The 24,954-nt window shown below is 52.9% G+C and overlaps 4 protein-coding genes across 5 annotated transcripts; 2 read left to right on the top strand and 2 right to left on the bottom strand.

The window, feature by feature from the left end:
• Positions 1 to 1,251: 1,251 nt before the first annotated feature.
• On the bottom strand, positions 1,252 to 8,610 carry FARSA (phenylalanyl-tRNA synthetase subunit alpha). The gene is given in 14 exon segments (XM_010954182.3): positions 1,252 to 1,537; positions 1,539 to 1,644; positions 2,337 to 2,451; positions 2,611 to 2,688; positions 2,793 to 2,961; positions 3,053 to 3,152; positions 3,244 to 3,328; positions 4,514 to 4,629; positions 4,706 to 4,834; positions 4,918 to 5,010; positions 5,936 to 6,054; positions 6,144 to 6,242; positions 6,333 to 6,470; positions 8,394 to 8,610. Coding segments are annotated over 14 exon segments (1,527 nt in total). The 5' UTR covers positions 8,541 to 8,610; the 3' UTR covers positions 1,252 to 1,504.
• Positions 8,611 to 11,683: 3,073 nt separating this feature from the next.
• On the top strand, positions 11,684 to 15,626 carry CALR (calreticulin). Its single transcript, XM_010954181.3, has 9 exons — positions 11,684 to 11,853; positions 12,221 to 12,322; positions 12,508 to 12,711; positions 13,154 to 13,248; positions 13,338 to 13,547; positions 13,629 to 13,742; positions 13,823 to 13,966; positions 14,664 to 14,756; positions 14,842 to 15,626. Exons 1-9 carry the CDS (start codon positions 11,763 to 11,765, stop codon positions 15,040 to 15,042), a joined length of 1,254 nt encoding a protein of 417 aa, XP_010952483.1. The 5' UTR covers positions 11,684 to 11,762; the 3' UTR covers positions 15,043 to 15,626.
• A 1,576-nt stretch (positions 15,627 to 17,202) lies between these two features.
• Positions 17,203 to 22,076, top strand: RAD23A (RAD23 homolog A, nucleotide excision repair protein). Of its 2 annotated transcripts, none has more exons than XM_045516118.2 (9): positions 17,203 to 17,483; positions 18,867 to 19,028; positions 19,201 to 19,382; positions 19,521 to 19,576; positions 19,709 to 19,836; positions 20,101 to 20,179; positions 20,296 to 20,429; positions 21,071 to 21,235; positions 21,316 to 22,076. In XM_045516118.2, the coding sequence occupies exons 1-9, from the start codon at positions 17,412 to 17,414 to the stop codon at positions 21,427 to 21,429; spliced, it is 1,092 nt and encodes a 363-aa protein (XP_045372074.1). In that variant the 5' UTR covers positions 17,203 to 17,411; the 3' UTR covers positions 21,430 to 22,076. The 2 variants fall into 2 exon arrangements, with proteins under 2 accessions (XP_045372074.1, XP_010952482.1); XM_010954180.3 differs by having other exon boundaries at positions 17,214 to 17,483; positions 20,299 to 20,429.
• Positions 22,077 to 22,590: 514 nt separating this feature from the next.
• On the bottom strand, positions 22,591 to 24,684 carry GADD45GIP1 (GADD45G interacting protein 1). The gene is made up of 2 exons (XM_010954179.3): positions 24,294 to 24,684; positions 22,591 to 22,957 (listed from the first exon to the last, which is right to left on the bottom strand). The coding sequence occupies exons 1-2, from the start codon at positions 24,641 to 24,643 to the stop codon at positions 22,639 to 22,641; spliced, it is 669 nt and encodes a 222-aa protein (XP_010952481.3). The 5' UTR covers positions 24,644 to 24,684; the 3' UTR covers positions 22,591 to 22,638.
• Positions 24,685 to 24,954: the final 270 nt, after the last annotated feature.

The raw sequence follows: 24,954 nt of genomic DNA, 5'->3' as shown, positions 1-24,954 counted from the left end.
TGAAAGATCCAAAGCAAGTATAATCTATGCTCAGATTTGAATGAAGTAGGGGTGCATTCCTGGGTGATCGCTGTATTATACTTTGTATTATACATGCTTCACCCTCTCCAGCCTTCACTTTTAACATGGCCTCTACCCCTCCCTCCATTTCTGTATTTGTCTGTTCATCAGGTCTCCATGCCTCCCCACCCACCAGTGTCAGCTCCTGAAGCCAAGGGCCAGAGCCAGCTTTGCCCACTGCCGAGCCTTCAGTTCATAAACACCGCTGGTACTTAAGAAGTGCATACTTATTGCATGAATATTTTTCTATATGACTGGATTATTTAATTTGAAATAAATAAGCAAAAGATTTGAGTGAGGAGCCCTTGGAAGATTGGTGCCTACAGGCTCTGGGACCAGCAAAACCCATGTCCTTAGCTGCCTACCAACTGCACTGGGTATGAGTGGCCTTGTGGTTACTTAAGAAACCGTCCATGTTTCCCCAAGTCCACTGCCCTTGAAGACGTGGAGTGACATGGTGGCTGGGAGCAACTCACAGATACGGGTGTGAGATCTCACTTACTGTTCACCGTGAGTGGTGGGTTCGTGGAGCTTTAACCTACCCATTCATCTCTCCATTCTGGGCTCATCTGAAATCCTTATGAGAATTTTTTTTTAAAGAGTGGCTTTTTAAGGGGAGAAAGGGATGAATGGGTGGAGCACAGAGGACTTTTAGGGCAGTGAAAACACTATGACACCGTAATGATGAATCCACATCACCATACATTTGTCTAAATCTGCGTACAACACGGGGCGTCAACTGTCATGTCAAATATGGACCTGGGTGATTATGTGTCAAGGCTGGGGGTATACAGGAAATTTCTGTACCTTCAGCTCAATTTTGCTATAAACCTAAAACTGTTCTTTAAAAAAAAAAAAGGGCAGCTTTACAGGCTTACCTTGCTATGTGCCCCAGCCCACCAATGCCCCAAGGCTCCCAGTTAGTGGGGATCCTGGCTCCTGGGGGCCCCCAACACCCGCCTCGGCCTCCCCTTCCCACATGACCCTTCCACAGGCCTAGGAAGTTCTGTTCCTTTCACCTAGAAGAGGCCTGGCATCAGTAGGTGATCAGTAAATGTTTGATGGAGCGAGTCTTCCCTGGGGGGATCTGGCTTAGGTGGGCCAGGAGCTCCCGAGGATCTAAGACCTCCAACCCACCACACCCCACATCTGCGGCTCAGCACCCTGTCACCCCTAAGGAAAGGCACCAGATGAGTGCAACTGCCCACTTTATTAGCCAGCAGCTGGCCCGTAGGGCCCCTCAAGGCCCACCCTCACAGGTGGACAACAGAATGAACCTGCTACCCACTCCCCTGTCCCTGGGACCCTGGGGCCGGTGGGGAAGAGGAGATACCAGGGGCAGGGGGATGGCCTCACAGAGGCCTTGTAAATACAAGGGGTCACTGGCAGGGATGCAACGGGCAGCAGGGTCTTGGGGAAGGCGGCCTATGCAGGGTGGCTCATGTCATGCGGCCTCCTGTGTTGGAGGGGGGTCCCCGTTCGTTGTCCAGGCGGCACAGGGGACTGTCGTACACCATCTGCAGGTTCACCTTGTGGCCCACCAGCTCCCGGATATTGTTGATGCCATATTTGATCATTGTTGGCCTTGGGTGGGGGGAGAGGATGGGATGGACATGGTTTAACACAAGGTCAGGTCATGTTCTATTCTGATCAGACCCTCTCTGAGGGCTCCCACCTTCCTTGAAGTAAAAGCCCAAGTCCTTCCCGGGGCCTGCAAGGCCCTGCACAATATTCTCTGTCACCTCCCCACCCTCGTCTCCTCCCACTCTCAGCCTTCACTCATTCACTCCTAGCCACAAGGGCCACCTCGGTGTTCTCCAAACACAGCAGTCAAGTTTAAGCCTCAGGGCCTTAGCACTGGCTATTCCCTCTGCCTAGAGCATCCTTCCCCAGATAACCTCATAGCTTATCAATTCATTCACCTCCAGTCTTTGTTCAGATGCCATTTCCTCCACGAGACCTTCCCTGACTATGTTTCCTTAACTCTCTCTGCTGTGTTTTCTCTGTAACAGTTACTGTTTTGGGCTACACTCTAGGCTTTACTTGTTGAACTTACTTATTTATCTTGCTAATTATCATCCTTCTCATTCCACCAGACACCCCTGACACAGATGTGTGTGTCGTAATCACGGCACAGGACCAAGCACATGGAAGGTGCTCACTAATGGTCTGTCAGATAAATGAACGAATGGATGGGGCTGCAAGTGTGCAGGCCCCATGCCTGGCAAGTCACCCAACTGAGGCAGCCAGACATCCAAAGGGGTTTGGGTACTCACCGCTCCAGGGAAAGGCCCCAGGCAATGACTGACACATTCTCGGGGAGCCCCATGGGCAGCAGCATCTCGGGGCGGAAGAGCCCAGAGTTTCCCACCTCAACCCACTTCTTCAGACCTGTGGAGGCAGAAGAGTAGGGTGGCTCGTGTGGGTGATACTGGGCCTGGCAGTTAGCCTGGGAGGTGGGGTGTGGGCTTGGCAGTGACGGGGACTGAGGCTGAGCGGTGGGCAGCCTGAGACCTCCTTCCCCGCCCTAGTAGTGGGTTCTAGCCTGACCTTGGTGGTAGCTGAACACCTCCATGCTGGGCTCAGTGTAGGGGTTGTAGGTCGGCTTGAAACGCAGCTGGGTGATACCTGGGTCGGGGGAGGCAGGCAAGCAGAACAGTGAGGATAAGGCTGATGATCAAGGCATCTTCCCACTGCCCACCAACACTGCCTGCCCCAGCCTGCCTGCTTACCCAGCTTGGTGAAGAACTCCCGCAGGACGCCCATGAGGTGGCCCAGGGTGAGGCCGTGGTCAGCCACGACGCCCTCAATCTGGTGGAACTCAGCCAGGTGTGTGGCATCCAGGGTCTCATTCCGGAACACACGATCGATGGAGAAGTACTTGGCCGGTGTGAAGGGCTTCTAGGGGTTACAAGCAGGCCAGGCCCCAGTGTGGGTGAGAAGGTCAGTATGACAGCCCCCTGCCCCCTGCACTGCCCAAGCCCAGCCACACCTTCTGGGCCAGGTGGTAGAGGGCGCGGGCGCTGGCTGATGTTGTGTGCGTGCGCAGCAGGTTTTTCCGAGCCTCGTCCAGCTTCCAGTTGTACTTGTACCTTCAGGGAGACACGCAGGAAGCCCATGAACTAGCTCTTGGGCCCCCAACCTCCTTCCCTGTGACACCCCAAAGTCCTGATGCCTCCTCACCCCAGTGAGCCGTAGCCACCCTGAGAGTGAGTCCGCTTGACCCGATGGACGTAGTCCATTGGCAGCTGCAGGGCCTGGGCTGGATCTGGGCAGGACAGAGCAACATCTGGTCAGTCAAGGAGCATTTCTCAAATAGCCACTACACCGAAAACAGACAGTGACATGTGCAGCTCCCTCCCTTACCCCCTACAGCAGCCAGAAGGCACCTGAGGACACCTGAGTCAGTCACATGTCTCTTTTGCCCAAAATCTTCCATGGCTCTCATCTCACTTGGAGAAAAAGCCAAAGCCAAATTTCTCTCTGTGGCCCAGAGTGCCCTGCACACTGTCCTGTTACCTCACTGCTCCTGTTTCCTCCCACTCCTAATTGATCGTTTCCTCAAGTCACAGGGCCTCCCTGCTCAGTGGTCAGCACACCAAGCATGTGCCAGCCTCAGGGGCCAGGTCTCCCCCACCAGAACATGCAGGTCTCACCAGGGCAAGGACTTCTGTGCCGTTCATGGCTGTGACCCAAGTGTTTAACAGAGACTTCAGCACACAGTAGCAGCTCAGTGACATATGATGCTTGAATGTGCAAGTTCTTATGGTTCCTTCCAGACACAATTTTACTACGCCTGAAAAGCCTGATACTGAATCCCAACTCTACTACTTGGAGGCTGTGACCCTGGGTAAGTGATGTCCCCTCTCTGAGCCCCAGTTTCCTCATTTGCAAAAGGGGGTTAACAGTCTACTTCCTATAGTTGGTTGGAAAATTAGGATAGTGACTGCTCAATAAGTTTTGGATGCCATGGTGATGACCAGGACGCTGTTGTCCCTGGCCAGGTAATGGGCACCCAACAGCCTCCTGTTCCCTCCTGGTGGGGAAGACAATGACCTTTGTTGGACAGTCATTCAATTTCAGAAAGTACTAAGGGCTGTGGAAGAAAAAACAGAGACCAAGATGGAAGACAAGTGGTGGGAGATTTTAGAACTTGGGGAGGCAACGGCATGTCAGGGTGGTCTCTCTGAGGTGACACCTGTGCAGAGGTTTGATGCCGGAGCCCACCATGCAGATCTGGGAGAAGACAGTTTTCGGCAGAAGGCACAGACCAGCAAAAGCCCTGAGGTAGCCAGGAAGGGAGGTGGAAGGAGGTCACAGAAGTTGACGATGGTGGCTCACATAGGCTTTGCTAGCCGCACTGAGGATAGAGTTTACCCTGTAAAATGGTATGTCACCCCGAAAGGCTCTGCCTAGGCTGAGCACCTCTGATGGTGTGGCGGGGCTCACCCACCTTGCAGGAAGAAGGTGTCATGCTGGTCACGTGCTGGGTGCTGCTGGGGCTGGAAGAGTGCATCAAAGTTCCAGAAGGAGCTCTCAATGAAATTGTCAGTCGGCATCTCGGTGAACCTGGTGGGAGACGCAGCCTGACTGCCCTGCCTGTGTCCAGCAGCTGGGCTGGCCCTGCCCCAGGCCCTGTGCTCACCCCATCTCCAGGAAGATCTGCCGGAACTGGGTGCGGACCTTGAGCAGGGGGTGCAGGTGGCCACTGTCAGGGAGGACGCCGTGGGCTGAGAAATTGTAGGGCTTGAAGGGCCGGTCCCGCCAGGAGCCACTATGGAGAGATGCAGGATACATGGGCCTGGTCGGGGCTGCCTACCACCCACATCGACCCCCAACCCTGGGGCTGCCCCCTACCTGGAGATCATTTCTGGGCTCAGCTCCGTCTCCTGCTTGGAGATGCTGGTGCTGAAGGCACTACCCTTGCTCACCCAGTAGGTCTTCAGAGTCCTGAGGGGAGAGGCAATGCTGTCACCTCTTCCAAGCAGTCTCCCCTGACCTCCCATCTGATGTTGACACCAACATCACCCACTAAGTCACTGTGTTGTATTTTTATCCCAACACTTATCATCACCTGAAATCCTCTTATTTGACCCCCACCTACATCCCTATGTTTTGGCGATTATTCAGTGAACAAACATTTACTGAGAACCTACTGTGTGCCGGGGCCTGTTCAAGGCACTAAGCATATAGCTGGGAGTGATAACAACAGGTCAAGTTTTAAGGATTTAATCTATGCTAGGCTCTGTTCCACTGAAATCACCCCATAATCTTGTGAAAAGGGACCATTTTACAGAGGAGTAAACAGAAGCCTGGAAAGATCAGGGGACTTGGTAAAGGTTACAGCTAGTACATGGCAGAGCTGGCAATCGGGCAGCCCCACTCCAGTCTGCGTTCTTTTTACTGCCATGCTCCTGCTACGTCTGCTCAAAGGAGATGTCAGCCCAGTGAGTGCAGAGCCCCAGCCTGTCCGAGTCCCAGCATTCACTAAACTTCAGACAGTGCTTAGTCTGCAAAGGAAATAAACAAGGGCACAAGGGATGGAGACTAGAAGTGAGGAGCTTTTATGGAATTCAAAGGGAGGAAGGGTATCAGGGTGGCCTCTCTAAGGTGACACATGAGCAGAGGCTGGATGTCGGAACTTGCACTGGAAAATAGCAGGAAGACCCTTCTCGGCATAAGGCACAGCACAGGCAAAGGCCCTGAACTGGCATGAGCCTGGCACGTGTGCCTGACACGCACAGTGTGAAGGAGAGCTGGGAGGAGATTGACAGCACCATGGCCCAGGGCAGGTGGGACGGCTTGCCTTCCCCTCCCCCTGCTCCAGGGCCATGCAGGTGACACGGGTGCGAACCTGGGGGTGGCACCCACTCACACTTCAGTCAGCAGCTTCCTCTTCCGGAGCTCACTCCTCTCCTTCTCTCCCAGCTTCTCAGCCTGTCCACCCCGGACCGTCTGGAGCCGCCGCTGCACCTCATCCTCCACGCTGTCCACCTGCCTCGATGATGGGAATGAGGGGCCGCAAGGGCCAGGGGCCCACCAGTCTGCCCACCCTGCTCGACCATCCCCTGGCAGGGACTCACCACTCGGAACACCCGGGGCCCGTCAGCAGCACTCTTATCCACCCGGATCCACTTGTTGGACATGGCCTTGCTGAAGCCCACCTTGCCACTGGGCAGTCGCTAGGGGATCAAGGCTGCAGTGAGCGGGGCTCAAGGGCTGCCATCACCCCATCACCTCTCTAGACCCTGCCCGCCCCCACCGGCTCCTACCATGAGCTCGCTCTGGGGCAGGCCCTCCGAGGGGATGCTGCGAAACACTCGGGCCTCATGGCTGCCCTCCCGAGCAATCTCCTCGCCCTCCGCGGTAAGCTCCCAGCGCTTGGTGGAGCGCAGCTCGGCCTGGATGATCTGCAGGAAAATAGGGGGACACAGGCAGGGACAAGGCTCAGATCCAGGCACCCTTCTGCCATAGCACCAGGTACATGGTTGAAAGCACAGCCTCTGAAGCCAGCTTCACACCCCAGCTGCACCATTTCCCAGCCGACTGATCTCCCCCTCCTGAGCCTGGGCTGATCTTCTGTGACCTAGGGATGATGATAAAAAGTATTCACACCTCCCAGGGTGAGGTAAAGTACTAACAGTGTTGCCTGCCTGACAAAGAACAAATTCTTCCTATCACTTCTGAACCTGGGAAAGATTTTTATGATCTCAGGTGAAAGGATTTATCTGCACACTTACAAGTTTGCATCCCAGTACCTGGAGTGTCAGAGAAGGACGGGAGTTGGGGTGTGTATGTCCACATTACACGCGGGAACCCTAAGCTCCACGAAGAGGATGGGCTTGGGTTACACAGAAAAAGACAAGGGCTGGGTGGGACCCACAGGTCCTAGCTCTCTTTTCATTCTAATTCCTATTACACTTGCTGTGTAATCTTGGGAAAGTTGCTTAACCTCCCTGAGCAAAATTTCTTATTCATGAGAGAAAGGTGTGGTGGACTCTACCTCAGAAAGTTGTTTTCAGGAGTCACTAAATCAATACACAGAAAGGATGTAGAGTGCTTAGCATGCAAGAAATGCTGCATAAGTTCTAACTACTGATACTACTACTATTATTTTACCATCACTGTTCTTAGACTGAATTACATTAAATTACCACTACTTAACCATCTGTAACCTACACAAATGTCAATTTCAATCAAGGTACTGTCATCCCATACAACATAGCTTCAATTCCTTTGTGCACTGATGACCTTAGGCTTTGCAGCCTGAGCACCTAATTTCAAATCCAGGATAGCCTTTTCCTTCTGTTGACACTGATCAAGTGTCTGACCAGTGCTCAGAAGTTGTCACATCTGCAAAATGGGGATAATAACAGCATCATCATCCTAAAGTTACATCAAAGAGTGGATAATAAATAAAGCTAAGACTAGAGTGGGACACAGAACATGAGCTTGATGAATAGACAGCCCAGATCTGTTCTTTTGAGTCGTGGATCCAGCCTCCTGGGTGAGCCACAGGTCCCTCAGCATCCTCTCCCTCTGGCTCCATCACCCTTCACTTGTTCAAGTTAGAAGGCTGAACTTCATCAGTGGGTGCTCCTCCTACCTTGCCATGAATTTCATTTCATTCCTTCTCCTGAATCGTTTCTCCATTCCAGCTGCCTCCCTATAGCCAGAGACCACACCCTCTAGTCTGAGAATGTGCCAACCTCTGCCCTTGTCCCCTCACCTCCAGTCCTGCCCCTGCCAATCCTTCCCAAGAGTGATGGAGGCAGTTTGCACATCTGAGTGGCTCCAGCAACTGCCACGGCCCCCCAGTACCTCGGTGAGATAAAGACCTACAATACCTTGCAAATTCTGGCTCTGTTGGTCTCTCTCACCACTTGCCTCCCCACCCCACCGATCCCCAAAATGCCATGACTTTCCTCCTCAATGCAGAAACCCGACTCAGCTGTTATCTCCTTTGGGATGATCCCCAAGTCGGGGTCAACTGTCACCTCTGAGTTTCCTGTGCTTTCACCACTCTGGTCACTTGGGTATATCCCCCATTAGACTACAATCTCCGTGAAGGCAGCGACTGCGTCTTTCTTGTCCACCAGCATACTCCCCACTCCCTGACAGTGATCATGCCTCAATAGACATTTACTATATGAGGAAAGTCCGTGAGCCCGGGCCCTCACAAGTTCCTGACTCTCCGCCTGCGCACCCTCGGCTGGACGCATATACCATTACCCTTATCCAGGCCTCAGAGTTTGGCCTGTAGACCGAGCCCTCCTGGCAAGGGAACCACAGATGAAAAAGCTAGGAGGCCCGGCATCACGGGCCCCGCTCACCTCGCCCAGCGCCTGCAGGCTCTTCACGGCGCCCACCACGGCCTGGTGCTCCACGCCCAGCTCGGCCGCCAGTTCTGCGCTGTCCAGACCGCCATCAGCCGCCTCCAGCCGCCGCAGCAGCACCTCCGCCACGGGGCCGTCTGCCATGGCTGCTCCCAGTGCGCTCGGCGTGTCCCTGCCGGCGACCAGAACAACCGGAACCGGAACCGGCGCCGGGAGCGTGCGCCGCCATCTTGATTGTGGTGTATCACGTTGAGGGCTCGAGTGCCTCCATCTTGAGTGTGTCACTTGAACTTCAGGCGAGTTAAGGACCCAGTCCTAGCTGGACTGGTGGTGTCTGGTTGACCAGAGAGGTCAAATTAATGCCATCAAGGACAGACTCACAGCATTGTTTTAAACTTCACCTACCCCGCCTGCAGCGGGCTGTGTGACCTTAGACTTCCCCCTCTTTGGACCAGAGTAGTCACCCTTCGAGGATTTTTTTTCTTTTTACATTTTTTTTCTTGAGTTGTAGTCCTTTTACAATGTTGTGTCAAATTCCAGTGTAGAGCACAATTTTTCAGTTATACATGGACATACATATATTCATTGTCACTTTTTTTTTTGCTGTGAACTACCACAAGATCATATATATATATATATATATATCCCTGTGCTATACAGTATAATCTTGTTTTCCTATTTTGCATATGCCTGTCGGTATCTACAAACTTTGAAATCCCAGTCTGTCCCTTCCCACCCCACTCGAGGATTCTTTTTTACCCCACAGGAAGGCTGTGGGTGGTGGGCTCCAGAGATAGTCATTCTGCTAATGTCAACTACTTTAAAATTTTCAAAGGGAGGCTGGGTAGGGACCCAACTCTATTTACATACGGGAAAAGTACTCACTTAATAATAGTTACAGTCGAAGTAGCAGCCAACCTCTATGGACATTCTCCAGTGTGCCCAGCCAGCCCAGTGCTAAGTTCTTCAGGTGTGTTATTTTATTTTCCCCAGAAGTATATGACGTAGATAGTGATATAATTTCCATTTCACGGATGTGAAAATAGAGGCCTAGAGCATGATATGCCTTGCCCAAGCTACTGTAAGGAGCTGGTGGAGATGGTGTCAGAAATTATAAATACCCCAGAGCCTGACTTCTCCCCTCATCCTCATGCTTTGGGAATCTCAATGTCAGGTATATAACTCATAGTATAGATCAGTGCTGTCCCATAGAAATATTATTTGAGATAAAAATGTAATTTTACACTTTCTAGTAGCAATGTTAAAAACAAAGTGGGTGAAATTAATTTGAGAATTTACAGAACCTAAAATGTCCAAATTATTGTTTCAACACTCAATATAAAAGTACTAGTGAAATAGTATACATCCTTTTTCATACTAAGTTTTCAAATTCTTTCTGTGCCTCAGCTTTCTCACTTGGATGGAAATGTCTGCAAGCCCAGGTTATTGTGGGAATTAAGAGAAATAGTGCCCACACATGTACATCATATTTGCTGATACTGAATGGAATGTGGACTGTGTGATGGGTGCTATTCCAAGCAGTAAACATTTACTCATTAGCCATCACAATTGTTGTTTAAGCCTGGAAAATGGGGTTACTAATATCCCTGATCCTAGGTCTACAGTGAAGTTCTGATAAAAATTCAGAATACATCCCTCAGAGTCTCCTCTTAGTTTCAAAGCACTTTCCTCATTTTTGTTTGTTATGTATTTCCCACAGGAGTCTTTTTTTCCTTCCTTCTGTCACACATCAAGTAGGTTTTAAGCTTGTTCTGTGCCAGGTGCTGCAGGAGACACTGGGGCATGGTGGGGTGAACAAGACAGGTATAGTATGTACCTGTGGGCAGGAAGCACCAAGCCTGTGTGTCCATGACACATGGTGGAAAGAAGGGAAGGCGAGAAGGTCAGGGGAAGGCCTAGAGTGGTCATCCTAGACTTGGGGGTCCTTGTGGACCAGGTTGGGCAATACCGGATACTGCCTCATGAAGGGGCAGAACCTCAGCATCTCCAGGATTCCTCATTCCTCCCTTTTCTAAGTCCCCACCCCTAGAGGGGAAGCACTTCCTTCCCACCCTTTGTCTAGGACCCCCCTCCTTCACTGCTTCCGCAGTTTACTCCCACTTCCTAGGTCCAGGGCCTATGTGCTCAGTTTGGGAAACCCCCAGCTTTCCTTCCTACTTCTTGCAGCCTAGGGGAAAAGAGCTGGTGTCAGTCACTGTCAGTCATGTGCCTTTGGCTTCAGAAGAAGGCTCTAGGCTTAAGGGTCCTGCCCATCTCCCTTGAACCTTATCTTCCCGACCATCTGTCCCTTTTTTTTTCCTCCCCAACGGAACCCCCTGCCCTCTCATCCTCAGCCGTTTAATTGCAAAAGCAGGCCGTTTGTGGGAGACCACAAGACAGCGACCACTTTCATTTACAGGCCGAGGAGGCGGGGGGGGGGGGGTGAAAGAGCGGCTTTAACAAGGGGAACAAACAACCTATAGCCACAACTTCGAGCCGTCTGGGCTTCATTTTCCTTGTCCCAGGACATTTCTCAAAGCTTTAACAGCATCTCTGCCAGGCAGCAGCTGGCCAGGGTCGCTCCTTCTGGCTTTTCAGTAACTTCCCTGACTTCAGAGTGGCTAAGTGACTTGCCCCAGGTCACACAGCAGCAGTCTGACAGGCTGCCAAGGCAGTAGGGGCCGCACGGAGGAGAGGCGGCACTCTCCCAGCAGGCTTGCATGGCTCTGGTGCTGGGCTGAAATTAATCTCCAGGGCTGGATGCTATCTGCTCCATTCTAGGCGGGGAGGTGGGTGGGGAGAGTCGGAGTGGGAGGAGTTCCCCAAATTCAGGGTAGAAAAAGGCTACGAAAACCTTGCCTACCCGTCCTGGTAGAGGGGATAAGCGGAGTAGAGGCTGGAGCAGATCCGCAGTTCTGCACTGTAGCACCTGCTCTCGCGCGGGTTCTTTAAACCGCCAGATCGCTAGCGAGGCGCGCGGGCAAGGGCGGGGTTGGGCCGAGGTCTGGTCACATGACCTAGCCTGAGGCGCTCCAGGCCCCCACTCCACCGGTGGGCGTCCCCCACAACGCGTGGTCGACCTTCATTGGCCAGTGTTGCGGCCAATAGAAATCGGCCATCTGGGAACCCAGCGTTCCGAGGCACAGTCTAACATGCTGAGCCGACAAAGGTCCAATGGAAAGGCACGGCTATGTGCACAGACCAATGTTAAGGTGGGGGAGGCGGGCCAAGAGGCCGGACCAGGTTGGTTTGAGAGGCGGTCGGGTATAAAAGCGCGCGGCCGGCAGCAGCGTCCGTCCCTATTGCAGAGCAGCTGCTGTAGGAGTGACTTAAAGGGCTTGCCAGCCGCCGCCTCCTCGGCCCGCCATGCTGCTACCGGTGCCGCTGCTGCTCGGCCTTATCAGCCTGGCCGCCGTTGAACCCACGGTTTACTTCAAGGAGCAGTTTCTGGACGGAGGTAACGCCTAGTCCCGCCTCGAGGCCGTTCTAACGACGCGGCTGGCCCCCCATTCCATATCTGCGTGTCGCCTGTAATTACTGCTCAGCGGGCCAACACGGTGGCCCTTCAGGGACTAGAGCTGCAGGCGATCCTTCCCTCTGCGTCCCTGGGGAGCGTGTAGGGCGAAGTGGCCTTCCGCGGCGGGAATTAGGGTTCACCCGAGGATGTTTAAGCCTACGGAGGTGTCAAATTAGAGGTTGGGGCGGGGGCAGTCGAGGTGGGGGGCGAATCTCCTTTCTTGCTCCTACCTGTTTGTGGCTCCTGGTAGACGTTTGATAGGGGATAATCAACACGGCGACGCTGACCTGCCCCTTTCATCCTTTAGACGGGTGGACCGATCGCTGGATTGAATCCAAACACAAACCGGATTTTGGAAAATTCGTTCTCAGTTCCGGCAAGTTCTACGGTGACCAGGAGAAAGATAAAGGTAAGAGCTCAGGGTTGGGTGCTCAGATCCAGGAGGACTTCCTGGAGGAAGCCCTAGCCACCACACAGTTTGGGTATCTCTAGGAGCAGGGCAGGTGGAGGAAGCGGGAGTCGTCTATATCTCTCATCCTTAGGGTGCCCCGGGGATTGTGGCCGAGCCCTGACCTTACTACCATCCCTTGCTAGGGCTGCAGACAAGCCAGGATGCCCGGTTTTACGCACTGTCGGCCAGATTCGAGCCCTTCAGCAATAAGGGTCAGACGCTGGTGGTGCAGTTCACCGTGAAACACGAGCAGAACATCGACTGTGGGGGCGGCTATGTGAAGCTATTTCCAGATGGTTTGGACCAGACAGACATGCACGGAGACTCCGAATACAACATAATGTTTGGTGAGGGGGCCCCACCCTGGTGCTGACTTCTGATTAGTTAGAGGGAATCTGAAACCCCGTAATTTCTTCACAGCCTTTGAAAGGGGGTCTTCAGGGCACAGAAAACACTTAAATAGGGTTGACTTTTCTTTGGAGGGGAAGCTGAGGGAATAGTTGAAGTTGGCAGCAACTTACTGCATTTTATCATTGGTTGAAGATTGGTAATTTCTACGATTTTATGTAGGCGTTGCCCAATTCTACAAGTGAAGATAATGTGAATTCCAGAGCACTGATTTTTTTCTTTTTTTAAATGTCTACCTACAGTACCTTAGAGCCAAGATCATCTCTTTTTTGAGCTTTACAGACCTGAATTTTAAGAACTAAGTTTTCTTTTTTTAGAGGGACTGGGGGGCCTATAATGGTAGGTAGCCTCCAGCTCTGATTGGACCTGCTCCTCACCTAGGCCCGGACATCTGTGGCCCTGGCACCAAGAAGGTTCATGTCATTTTCAACTACAAGGGCAAGAACGTGCTAATCAACAAGGATATCCGTTGCAAGGTGTGCCTGGGGGTGGTGACAAATGGCTGTCTGGGGAGGTTCAGAGACCGGTCTGGTGGGCGGGGCCGCTCAACTTCCACTCTCTTCAGGATGATGAATTCACACACCTGTACACGCTGATTGTGCGGCCCGATAATACCTATGAGGTGAAGATTGATAATAGCCAGGTGGAGTCAGGCTCCTTGGAGGATGATTGGGACTTCTTGCCACCCAAGAAGATAAAGGATCCCGATGCTGCAAAGCCTGAAGACTGGGACGAGCGAGCCAAGATCGATGACCCTACAGACTCCAAACCTGAGGTTGGTTTGTGGGCAGGGGCTACCCCCTATGAAGGGTGCGGAGGAGACTGGGCCAACTCTGATCTCCTTGTGTATCTTCAGGATTGGGACAAGCCTGAGCACATTCCTGACCCTGATGCTAAGAAGCCTGAGGACTGGGATGAAGAGATGGACGGAGAGTGGGAACCACCAGTGATTCAGAACCCAGAGTACAAGGTGAGCCTGGGGCTCTGAGCAGGATGGTGTACAGTGGAGAATGCACTCCCCTCCGCTCACCCACCAGTTCCCTTTTGCAGGGTGAGTGGAAGCCCCGGCAGATTGACAACCCGGATTACAAGGGCACTTGGATCCACCCAGAGATCGACAACCCTGAGTACTCCCCTGATAGCAACATCTACGCCTATGAAAACTTCGCTGTGCTGGGCCTGGATCTCTGGCAGGTGAGACACAGGGAAGAGGAGGTGCCCTAAGGGACCTCAAGTGCTCGGGGTCAACCCAAGAGGAAAGGGACAAGAGAGATCTGACTCCAAAATGGTGCCTTTTTTTTTTTTTGAAGAAATTCCTGATCTGTATGGAGTTCTTACGGCACCCACATTGAAATTGTACTTACTGTGTGCCTGGTACTTTTTTAAGTGTCTGTATGGGAACCAACTTCATTTAACTGCTCCCAACAACCTAGACAGTAATTAGATAACCCCATTAGAAAATTAGGTTCACAGGCACCAAATTTTTTTGTCCCCCTTAACAGAGGCACTGGGGATTGAATGCTGTACCAATGAGCTATAACTCCCTACCCATCTAGGGACTGAATTTTTGTTCTGTTCAGTGCTGTACTTTCTGCACCTCGAATGGTGCCTGGCACATAGTAGGTACTGGGAAAATATCTGAAGAAGGGAGTCAGACCCCATTTTACAGATGAAGAAACTGAGGTGCAGAGAAGTGAAGTCACCAGCCTAAGATTGCATAGGCAGGAAATGGCAGAGTTGGGGTTTGAACCCAGGCAGGCTGTTTTTTACCTCAGCATTAGATGCAGCATTGTGTAGTGGTTATGGGAACATGGGCAGGAGCCCTTGCCAAGGCCAACAGGTATCCCCCTCTGACCACTCTTCCACCCTCCCCCACCCTGGCCCTATCCAGGTCAAGTCTGGCACCATCTTTGACAACTTCCTCATCACCAACGATGAGGCCTATGCTGAGGAGTTCGGCAACGAGACATGGGGCATGACAAAGGTGGGAGCAGGGTCCAGTCCTGGGCTGGTGAGTGGGCAGGGCTGGCAGGGGAGTCCAGGCCCTGAGGTGTGTGGTTTGCACACAGGCAGCAGAAAAGCAAATGAAGGACAAGCAGGATGAAGAGCAGAGGCTAAAGGAGGAGGAGGAGGACAAGAAGCGCAAGGAGGAGGAGGAGGCAGACAAGGAGGACGAGGATGACAAGGAGGAGGACGAGGAGGACGAGGATGACAAGGAGGAGGACGAGGAAGAAGATGCTGCCGCTGGCCAGGCCAAGGATGAGCTGTAGGGGCCACACCACCACCTCCAGGGTTGGACTGAGGCCTGAGCGCTCCTGCTGCAGAGCAGGCCGCGCCAAATAATGTCTCTATGAGACTGGAGAACTTTTTTTTTTTTCCAGGCGGGTTCTGATTAGGGGTGGATATTGGTTTTGTCCCCCCCACCATCCCCCCCTTTTTTTTTAACTGGTGTTTTGTCTCTGATTCTCCTTCAGCCCTCATCCCTGGCCTTCATCTTTCTTAATTTGACATTTTCACCTGTCCCTTGCTCTCCTCAGATCCCTTAGTTCCCCTCCAACTTGGGGACTCAGGGTAGATTGGGATATGGTGTGGAGGAGAAGCCCCAGGCCCAAGATTCCATCTTTTCATCTTCCCTGGATCCCAGAGGGGTGTAGGGGAAGAGGGTGGTATCCCCAGCCTTTCAGCACTGAGGAAGAATGGGGCTCTTAGGACCTGGGCTCTGACCCACCCCCGCTTTCTTCCCCGCCCCCAGAAATGGGCCACTTCTGAGTGGGGCAGCGGGTTCTAGCTCGGCTCATACTGAGAATGTAAGAACTACAAACAAAATTTCTATTAAATTAAGTTTTGTGTCTTCCTCCTGTGTCTCCTTTTGTGGGAGGTGACTTAAGTGAGGCTCATTTTTCAGCCACTAAAGTGTTGGCTGAATGTCCCATAAGGTTACAGGGGCCCTTGTTTACCCCTAGAATCCCAAATGAGTGGGAAAGAGTAACTTAAAAGTACTGTTACAGAGACTCCATGTATTAACTCTTTTGAGTCCTTGCATAAAACTGGTGAGTTGGTTTTAGTACCAGTTTGATGAGGAGACTGAGGTCCAGACTTTAAGAGGTGGGACAGGGATATGAGCCCACACCTTAGCCACTATCTCATACTGACTGTTTTATACTGAACCGCTTTAGTATATATGTACCTCTTTTACCTACTAAGGAACAAGATTACATAGAGCTATTGGAGAGTTTTAAACATCTTAGTACTAGCCAAAAGATTTTTTTTTAATAGTCAAGGAAGTAGGTTTAGAGATTTTATTTAGCATGCCTGTGTTCTTCGTTGGCCAAGTTGGGATTTGAACCTTTGGAAGGGAAAAAGGTGGCCTCAAGGGAAGGTGCAGAAATGCAGAGGGTCTGGCTCCACCTCTATTGGGTTTCATGAGGCTGCCACTTAAGTCCAGTAGGTAGTTGGAAACTGATGTGCCTTGCTGCAGGAGAGGTAAGAATCAATGAAGCCTGGCCTATTCTGGAAGCTTATGGTGTGCAGTGAAGGGAGAAGCAGCAGGACCAAGTTAGAATTGGGTAATGCACGAGAGGTGACAGGTAACTGCCTGGAGTCCTACTTGGATGGGAATGGTGAGAACAGGTTTGGAGGCAAGTTCATGGTCAGTTGAGGACTTTGGAGGATGGGGAAGTCCACCCACTAACTGGAAGGTAAGCCCATCGCCATCCAGTCAGCCACAGCACCCTCTTCTGCTTTGGCTAACCAACCTTTCAATTCTTGTTCTTTGGATAGGACTTCACGCTTCCTTCCTGTGGCCTGTGGCCCAGCCCCAGCCTTCTGGGAAGCCTCCAGGATTGATGTATCTAGCGAAAGTTTAAGGAGGGAATTTTGTATTCAATGTAGGGAAGACTAGAAAGTTACATCTTCCTTAAATACTTCAAATGGTCAGGAAAGGAGCTGCAGAGAGATGGGAGACCTAGGAATTAGAACTGCAGATTCATTCAAAAAATCCAGCTCTTGCCTCACGAATGAATGGGGCCACAAGATGGCCTTGTGTCCCTGCTTCCACAGCCAAACATGTTTAGTGTGTGGGATTTGTATTTTTAATTGTTGGTAACTTTCAAGTATCCTTTATAGGTTTTTCAGGGCTTGACAGGCTTCCTGTCAGGGTGGGCAGACCAGAATAAGCCCCAATTGGAACGAGCAAAAAAAATGAACACAAGATTTTTATGGAAGAAATACAAGTATCGATACATGTACATGAAAATTTTGCTCAACGTCAGCAAATAAATGAAACTTACGGGCGCGAAACTGGGGACATCGGAGCCATTTTGTGGCCGCATGACGTCACCGCTGACGGGCATGGCGTCACTCGCAGGAAGCCACGTGATGGTTGTGCTTGCGGAGTGAGAAGCCACCTCCCGGCCAAGGGGCAAAGTTAAGTCTGCGCATGCCTCGCTCGAGGCCACAATTGCGCACGCTCACGAAGGACAAGGGGGGCGCGCGCAGGTCACGTGCTCCGGTGGTCGGCGCGCGCACCGCCTGCCCCGGAAGCGGTCTGCGTGCGGCGCGGCTGGGCGCTAAGATGGCGGCGGCGTGAGTTGCATGTTGTGTGAGGATCCGGGGGCCGCCGTGTCGCTCGGGCCCCACCATGGCCGTCACCATCACACTCAAAACGTTGCAGCAGCAGACCTTCAAGATCCGCATGGAGCCTGATGAGACGGTGCGAGCCAGGCCGGAGCCCGGGAGCGGGAGCGACGGGTGCTGGGGTTGGGGTGGGGGCGGGGAGGCCGACATCCCAATGGGAGAGACGGGGAAGACAGCGGGGGGCCGGGCCTTGCCCATTCCCTCAATCTGCCCGACTTCCCCGGACCACCCCCAACCCCGATGGTTCCCGGCCCAGCCCCTGGTGGCTCAGGCAGTGCTCTTGGGTCAGTCTCCGGGCGAGGCCCCACCCCCGGGGCGCCCGCCAGGCCCCGGCTCCAATGTCAGCGTCCTCGCGGGGCGCGGGAGCCACAGGCTCAGATTCCTTGCCGGGCCGCTTTCTCTGGGACGGGTCCTCTGAGTTGCCAGCTTTGTAGGCGTCTCCTCAGGACGTTGGTGGCTGAATCTGGGAGTAGTGACCAGGATATGCTGAGTGATGACAGCAACGACGATGATAATGATAATAAAACGGCTTGAGTTTCAGTGGTCTGTGTTTGTTCTTCACCAGTCGCTGAGCGTTAGTGCTATCTTAACTAAATCTGCAAAGTAAGCTTGTCATTCGGAGACTCTGAGTCTCCCCATTTTACAGATGTGGAAACTTAGGGGTTAAAGAAGTTTGCTACGAAAAAAAGAAAAGTTTGCTACAGTCCCAAACAGGAAAGAATAGCAGAGCTGGAATTCAATTTGGATTTATCTCAAGTGAGAGTTCACAGTCTAAACATGATGCTGTGTTTTTAGCTGAAAAGAGACTACTTAGGACCTATCAAACATATGTTTTTGGTACTTTCTGCACAACTTCCCCCATGAGGGAGACACTGAGGTTCACTTTTGTAGAAAAAGAAACATGCTCAGATTTTTTGACCAGCCCAGTTGTTTGACTTTGGGCAAGTTAGTTGACCTCTCTGTTCCTCTCTTCTCAAATATGAATTGATGCTAATGATAACTATTTCACCCAGTTATAAGGCTTTAAGCTGGTGACACATGTACATTTACAATAGGACTGTCAACTTAGGATTCTCTCAGTAAAAGCCACTGTTGGCAGCTTGAAGTGAGGAACCCTTGTATCTCCTTTTTGTTCTGTAATTCTATTTTTTTCTTTCTTTTTTAACATCATGTTTACACCATCTGAAATACATATTTGCTTTTTCTTCTTCCGAATTAGTGTCATGTCCATGAAAACAGGGACTTAGTATTGTTTTATTTTCTGCTAAGTCTTCAATGCTTAAAACTATCCCTGGCCCATACAAGTATTCAGTGAATATTTGTTGAATGGTGGAACGGCCTATGCTTGATTTTGAAGCTTAGCCCCTCAGCCTTCAGGTCTTGCTGTCACCCCCCCAACAAAACTAGAAGGGAAGAGAGAATCTTGGGGTTTGCAATGACTGTGTACCCCTCCCTTCAGGTGAAAGTGCTAAAGGAGAAAATAGAAGCTGAGAAGGGTCGAGATGCCTTCCCCGTGGCTGGACAGAAACTCATCTATGCTGGCAAGATCCTGAGTGATGATGTTCCCATCAGGGAATATCGCATCGATGAGAAGAACTTTGTGGTTGTCATGGTGACCAAGGTGGGTGAAGAGTGCTGGTTGGGACACTGGGTGGGTGGATTAGCTGGGGAGCTGGCAAAGAGCCTGTTTGCCCAAGAGAGATTAGCCATGAACGGGGTGGGGCTGAGCTGCAGTGGGATGTTGGGGCTAGATAGAAATACTGATGCTTGCTCCATTTTTCTGGCTTTCACAGGCCAAAACTAGCCCAGGCACCTCAGTACCCCCAGAGGCCTCACCCACTGCTGCCCTGGAGTCTTCCACATCCTTCCCATCAGCCCCTGCCTCAGGCATGTCTCATCCCCCACCTACCACCAGAGAGGACAAGAGCCCATCGGAGGAATCAGTCCCCACGACGTCCCCAGAGTCTGTGTCAGGGTAAGGTGGGGAACAGCAGCCCCAGCTTGGGCCCTGTCTTCCCAGCACATTTCAGCACCCACATTTGTGGTTCCACACACCTGGGGGAGGGCCAGCCACCAGAAGCCAGGGTCCGATTTCTCTCTCTTGAATTTGCAGCTCTGTTCCCTCTTCAGGTAGCAGCGGGCGAGAGGAAGACGCGGCCTCCACGCTAGGTGGGTGGGTGGTCCCCAGAGCAGAAATGACTGGGTGCCCCAGCCATCAGCTGGGCCTCATGTGGGTGTGGGAGGGCTTGGGAGCTGCCCTTCCCTCTCCTTGGTACCCAGCTCTTGCTGCTCCCTCCACAGTGACTGGCTCTGAGTATGAGACGATGCTGACGGAGATCATGTCTATGGGCTATGAGCGGGAGCGGGTCGTGGCCGCCCTGAGAGCCAGCTACAACAACCCCCACCGAGCCGTGGAGTATCTGCTCACGGTGAGGTGGGGCCGCTGCCTCCTGGGGAGTCCTCAAGGGAGCATGTGGGCTTCAGTGCCCTGCTGGGTGGTCAAAACCTCCCTCTCAGAGACTTTGGGTTATGGTTCTGGCCAGGAAGGACTTCCTGTGGGAGCCTGGACTTGAGCAGTGGGGTGGGCCTGTGGAGGGCAGAATGGAGGTCTCACTTGTCTCCTACCAGGGCTGAGTATGCAGGAGGGAGGCCATGGGCAGTCTGTGCTTTGAGCTAAATAGGACTCCTGACAGGGAATTCCTGGGAGCCCCGAGCCAGAACACGGTTCTGTCCAGGAAAGCCAAGCGTCTGAGCAGCCGGCCACAGAAGCAGGTGAGTGGATTGGGAGGTGTGCAGGTAGCGTGTCTGCTGTAAAGGCATCTGACTCATCTCCCCCATACTTCAGGAAGCCCAGGTTGGTGTCTGACCACACACCTTCCTTCTGCCAGCAGGAGAGAACCCCCTGGAATTCCTGCGGGATCAGCCCCAGTTCCAGAACATGCGGCAGGTGATTCAGCAGAACCCGGCGCTGCTGCCTGCTCTGCTCCAGCAACTGGGCCAGGAGAACCCCCAGCTTTTACAGGTACTGCCCTGGGCACAGAGTGAGTCAGTACGGTACCCCCTGCCCTCCCCAGTGGGTACCATAGCCCTAGAGAGTGAGCCTGGCCCAGCATGGTAGGTAGGAGTCTCTACGCTTGGAAAGCAAGACTGGAAGACAGCCTCCCTGCGACCTAATGACCTACGTGGTTTTGTGTAACGCTCCCAACCACGTTGCAAGGTGTGGGTGGTACCATCATCACCATCTCTGGAGGAAGATGCCAGAGGCTTGGAGCAGCCTGGCAACTGGTGGAGTGTGTGTTTGCATCCAGCCTCTGGGTCCTTTGCTCTGACTCAGCTCTGCATTTTAGCTGTCGGCTTCATCTTTGTCTTTAGGGTTGCATGGCAGCACCCAGGACCACTGTGCTCAGTAGGGCTCCATCCTGCCCTTGCAGGTTCCTGAGCAGAGGGGCAGTGGCCCTAGGGTGTGACAGGGTCCTCTAGGTCCTCTGTGAAGGCCTGTCTCTCCTGGTTCAGGCTTCTACCCCCCAATTTTTGTTGCTGTTTGGCCAGAATAGACACTCTCTAAATATCTGCTGGGTGAATGAGAAAGCAAGGGCTGTGATTGGGACCTAGGGAAGGGAGGACAAGGGCTGTGGGTCAGCATCCCTTCACCCGTCTTCACAGCAAATCAGCCGGCATCAGGAGCAGTTCATCCAGATGTTGAATGAGCCCCCTGGGGAGCTGGCAGACATCTCAGATGTGGAGGGTGAGGTGGGTGCAATAGGCGAAGAGGCTCCGCAGATGAACTACATCCAGGTGACACCGCAGGAAAAAGAAGCTATAGAGAGGGTAAGAGGCCTGGCTGCGGGGTGACCTCATGGGTGGGCAGGGTCCCCACCTCCTGCTCATACCTGCCCATCTTCCCACAGTTGAAGGCCCTGGGCTTCCCAGAGAGCCTGGTGATCCAGGCCTACTTCGCTTGTGAAAAAAATGAGAACTTGGCTGCCAACTTCCTCCTGAGTCAGAACTTTGATGACGAGTGATGCCAGGAGGCCAGGCCGCCCATCGACCCCTCCTTCTACAAAAGTTTTATAAAAGAAAAAGTATATATATATATTCACGTTTATTTAAGAAGTGGAAAAAAAAATCAAAAACCTAAAAAAAAAAACCCACCCCAATTTCCCCCTCCTAAAGTGGCCCCTATTCCTGTCTTGGCCTGAGAAGACCTGGGCCAGACAGCTGTCCCCCCTTTCCCCCGCCCCAGCCCAGCCTGCTCCAAGGAGCTGGCAGGACTGGAGGTGACAGATGGGCCCCTCTTGGCCTCTGTCCCAGCTTCCTGCAGCCAGATGGAGAGGCGGCTGCTTGCTTCCCCATCCCCCAAAGAGCCCCTGAGACCTCCCCCCACCCTCTTCCAGGGCGAGGGGAAGCTGGAGCTGTAAACTTTGATCCTCCATTGGAGTGGCCCAAATCTTTCCATCTGGGGTGAGCACTCAGAGGCCCAAGATTCCCCTCCCTGGTCTGGCTTTGGCCTCCATCCTGCATCCCTTTGCTGGGGAGGAGGAAGCCTGGTTTGTCCCACCTGGGGAGGGGGAAACATCAGAGTTGCTCTGGAGGTCAAGGCCACCCCCCACCCCAGAACAGAACCGTGTCTCTGATAAAGGTTTTGAAGTGAATAAAGTTTCAAAAGCCAGTCCTGTGGTTTGTGCCTGCTGGGGCTTCCCACTTCAGCTTGTCTGGGTCTGGGGGCTGGTTGGGCCCAGGAGATGCAGGCATGCCACAAAGGGACAGAGGGCTCTGTCAGCTTCTGCAAATTGTGGCGTCCAGTGTTTCCACCCCCTCCCCCCAAGCTGTCTCATTCCCAGGCAGTGGGCCCCAGCCCTGGCTCAGCCTTGGAAGGGCTGCTTCTCCCTGCCCCCCACCATCATCACCACAGTCTGTTTTGGCTACACTTCCCCCCTGGTAATTGGCTAATTACTGGAGATTAATGTTGGTAAACAGAAGCCTTCTTCTACACTGCCATCTGCTCCTCCATTATTTCCCCATTGCATCCCCCTTTCTCTCCCCCCAAGCCCCGGAGTTAGTCGGCCTGGCCTAGTGTCCCTGAGTGAGCAGAGCCAGGGAAGGGTGGGGGATTCCCTGGCTCCAGGTGTTGGGCAAAGAACCAGGGTGCCCAGGGAGGGACATAATGAGAGGACACAGCTCTCTGAGGGTGGGGCTATCAAGCAGCAGGTTTTACTGGGAAAGAACACAGCTCAAGAGCTGGGTGTTGCAGAGGCTGCTGGGTCCTCGGCTACAGCAGCGGCCATTGCAGCAGCTCGTGCCTCCTTCTTCTTCCTTTGTTTCTCCTCCTTGAGGCGCTTGCGGTGCTGCTTCTCCAAGTCCTGCAGCAGCTCCTGGAAGCGGGCACTCCGTGGGTCCACGTGGTATCCCAGGCGCTCCTGGGCCTCAGCCTGCAGCCGGGCCCGCCGCTCCTTGTCTGCTTGCTCCTTCTCCCTACGCTCCTGCTGCTGCCGCCGCCAGTTCTCAATCATCTGTGGCATCTTGGCCATGCGCTCTTCAATGAGCTGCTCCCTGCAGGGGTAGAAGGGTAGTCAGTGAGGGCAGCCACTCCCAGCCAGAGCAGCCCTCATCCACATCCCATCCCAAGCCTTTGCCCACATCCTGCCTCTCCAAGTTGAAAAACTTAACAGTGGCCATTAAAACTGTCAAGAAAAGTCCTTGACAAGTGAAGAAAGAGGTAGGAGAGAGAAACTAACTTGTGTGTGACCTTGAGCACAAGAAAGCCAAACCCCAGTAACCCCAAGGAGTAGACCCCAAGTCAACCCAACATCTCCCTAAGCTGTCTGCTGAGCCATTCAAGTGCTGCATATTATGTGGGGCCATTCCCACAGCTCACTCCATCCTACAGATGTCACTGAGCACCCACTGTATGCCAGGCCCAGTTCTAGGTGCAAGAGTCAAGGCAAGAAATGGGTTGGACCTTTCCCTTCAATCTTACGAGTTTTTAGGTGCCAGGCACAGTCCCATTTTAAGGATTAGAAACATGAAGCTGAAAGAACTAAAGCCCCATGTTATGGTTATCCAGCTGGGAAAACTGGCTTTATGAGAGACAGGGGTCACATCCTAGCTCCACTGTTCACTGCCTGGGTGACTGGACAAGTGACTTCCTCCCAGGATGAGTCTCCTCATCTATAAAGAGTGTTCCTCTTAGAGCTGTTGTGAGGACAGGAACAAACACCAGGATCACACCTGCCTAACTTTGGCTGCCCCTCCCTCCAGTAAGTGGTGGCATGTCCATGTCCCTGGTCTTGCCGTCATTCTTCCCTCAAGTCTAAATCCTTCAGACCTGCCTCCAAGTCCTACCTTTGCCCTTGACTCCATGCCCCATTACCCCCAACTCTTCCCCAGCCACACTGATGTCCAGGCTGTTCCTTAAAGCACGTTCCTATACCTCAGGGCCTTTGCACCAGCTGCTCCCTCAACCAGGAATACTCTCCCTAAGATCTTCCCATGGTTATGTCTGGCCATTCAGGGGTCTGCTTAAACATTTAAACATCAAGTTCGCAGAGCGGCCTGAGGCCTACCAAACCAAAGGTGCCTTTGGGCGTGCACTCACCACCCAATTTATTTACCTAATGGCTCTCAGTTGCCATATGAAATAATCTTTGTTCCCTGCTGTGTCCTCAGCACCCGAGACAAGGTCTTGCACACAGCAGGCATTCGGTAAAGATTTGTTGATTAATGACTAAATGAACCGTTATTCATAAGTCTTGTTTTGCATGTCGGTGAGCAGGAACATAAATACTGCACGGAAACCCCGCGATAAGCGGCGGATCAAGTAAGCACTGTTGGGGCACAATCCACCCAAGGCCTGCAGCCCCGCGCCTGCTCGACCGCACGCACGCACCTGGCTTGACGCTTCTCCTCCTCGGCCAGCTGCTGCACCCGCAGCGACTCCTGCATGGCCGCCAGGCTCGGGTACCATTCGCGCTCCTCAGCCTCCAGCTCACGCAGCTGCTCCCGCGACGGCCACAGAGAACCGGCGGCCACCCCGGAGGCGGCGCCATGCCGCGCGAACTGCTTAGCCGCATGGCGTGGCCCCAGCTGCCAGCGCGGGGTCAGCGGGTCATCCGGGTCCGGCCAGCAGGGTCCCGGCGAGCGGCGCGGAGGCGGCGGCGCCCGGTAGTTGCGGGAGCCGGGGCCCAAGGTCGACGCCAGCCTGAGCAGGCCGCGCGCTTGCCGCACGGGCGCAGCCATCTTGGCCGTGCGGGGTCCTCGCGGGCTGGCCGGGCTGGCCAAGGCGCTGCCTGCGCGTGAGGGCTGCTGGGGGCCTGGGCCCGCGAGGGGCTTCCCGGCTGCCTCAGTGCCAGGCAGGGAGAAGGCGCGGCGTAGTGTAGTTTTTACACGTCTTCACGTATAATTTTAAATTTATTGTACCAGTTAATTTATTAAAATCGTCTCTTTAATTTGTATTTTAAAAATAGCATTTAGTTTTTAGTTTAAAATTTAAGTGTTTGAAATTTAAACAATAATTTAAAAATTTATTTAAAACCTTCACGTAGCATTTC

The sequence above is a fragment of the Camelus bactrianus genome, chromosome 22 (assembly GCF_048773025.1).
Source record: "Camelus bactrianus isolate YW-2024 breed Bactrian camel chromosome 22, ASM4877302v1, whole genome shotgun sequence".
Taxonomy (NCBI): Eukaryota; Metazoa; Chordata; class Mammalia; order Artiodactyla; family Camelidae; genus Camelus; species Camelus bactrianus.
This window is presented reverse-complemented; position numbering and strand designations above follow the sequence as displayed.

What these genes read in the sequence shown, in the direction of transcription:
- CALR (XM_010954181.3), top strand. Translation starts at nt 11,763, where the DNA reads ATGCTGCTACCGGTGCCGCTGCTGCTCGGCCTTATCAGCCTGGCCGCC. An exon ending in CGAATACAACATAATGTTTG is followed by an intron (nt 12,712 to 13,153) that starts GTGAGGGGGCCC and finishes CTCCTCACCTAG; the next exon opens with GCCCGGACATCTGTGGCCCT. An exon ending in TTCAGAACCCAGAGTACAAG is followed by an intron (nt 13,743 to 13,822) that starts GTGAGCCTGGGG and finishes TCCCTTTTGCAG; the next exon opens with GGTGAGTGGAAGCCCCGGCA.
- RAD23A (XM_045516118.2), top strand. Translation starts at nt 17,412, where the DNA reads ATGGCCGTCACCATCACACTCAAAACGTTGCAGCAGCAGACCTTCAAG. An exon ending in AGACGCGGCCTCCACGCTAG is followed by an intron (nt 19,577 to 19,708) that starts GTGGGTGGGTGG and finishes CTCCCTCCACAG; the next exon opens with TGACTGGCTCTGAGTATGAG. An exon ending in AAAAAGAAGCTATAGAGAGG is followed by an intron (nt 21,236 to 21,315) that starts GTAAGAGGCCTG and finishes ATCTTCCCACAG; the next exon opens with TTGAAGGCCCTGGGCTTCCC.
- GADD45GIP1 (XM_010954179.3), bottom strand. Translation starts at nt 24,643, where the DNA reads ATGGCTGCGCCCGTGCGGCAAGCGCGCGGCCTGCTCAGGCTGGCGTCG. An exon ending in GAGGAGAAGCGTCAAGCCAG is followed by an intron (nt 22,958 to 24,293) that starts GTGCGTGCGTGC and finishes CTACCCCTGCAG; the next exon opens with GGAGCAGCTCATTGAAGAGC.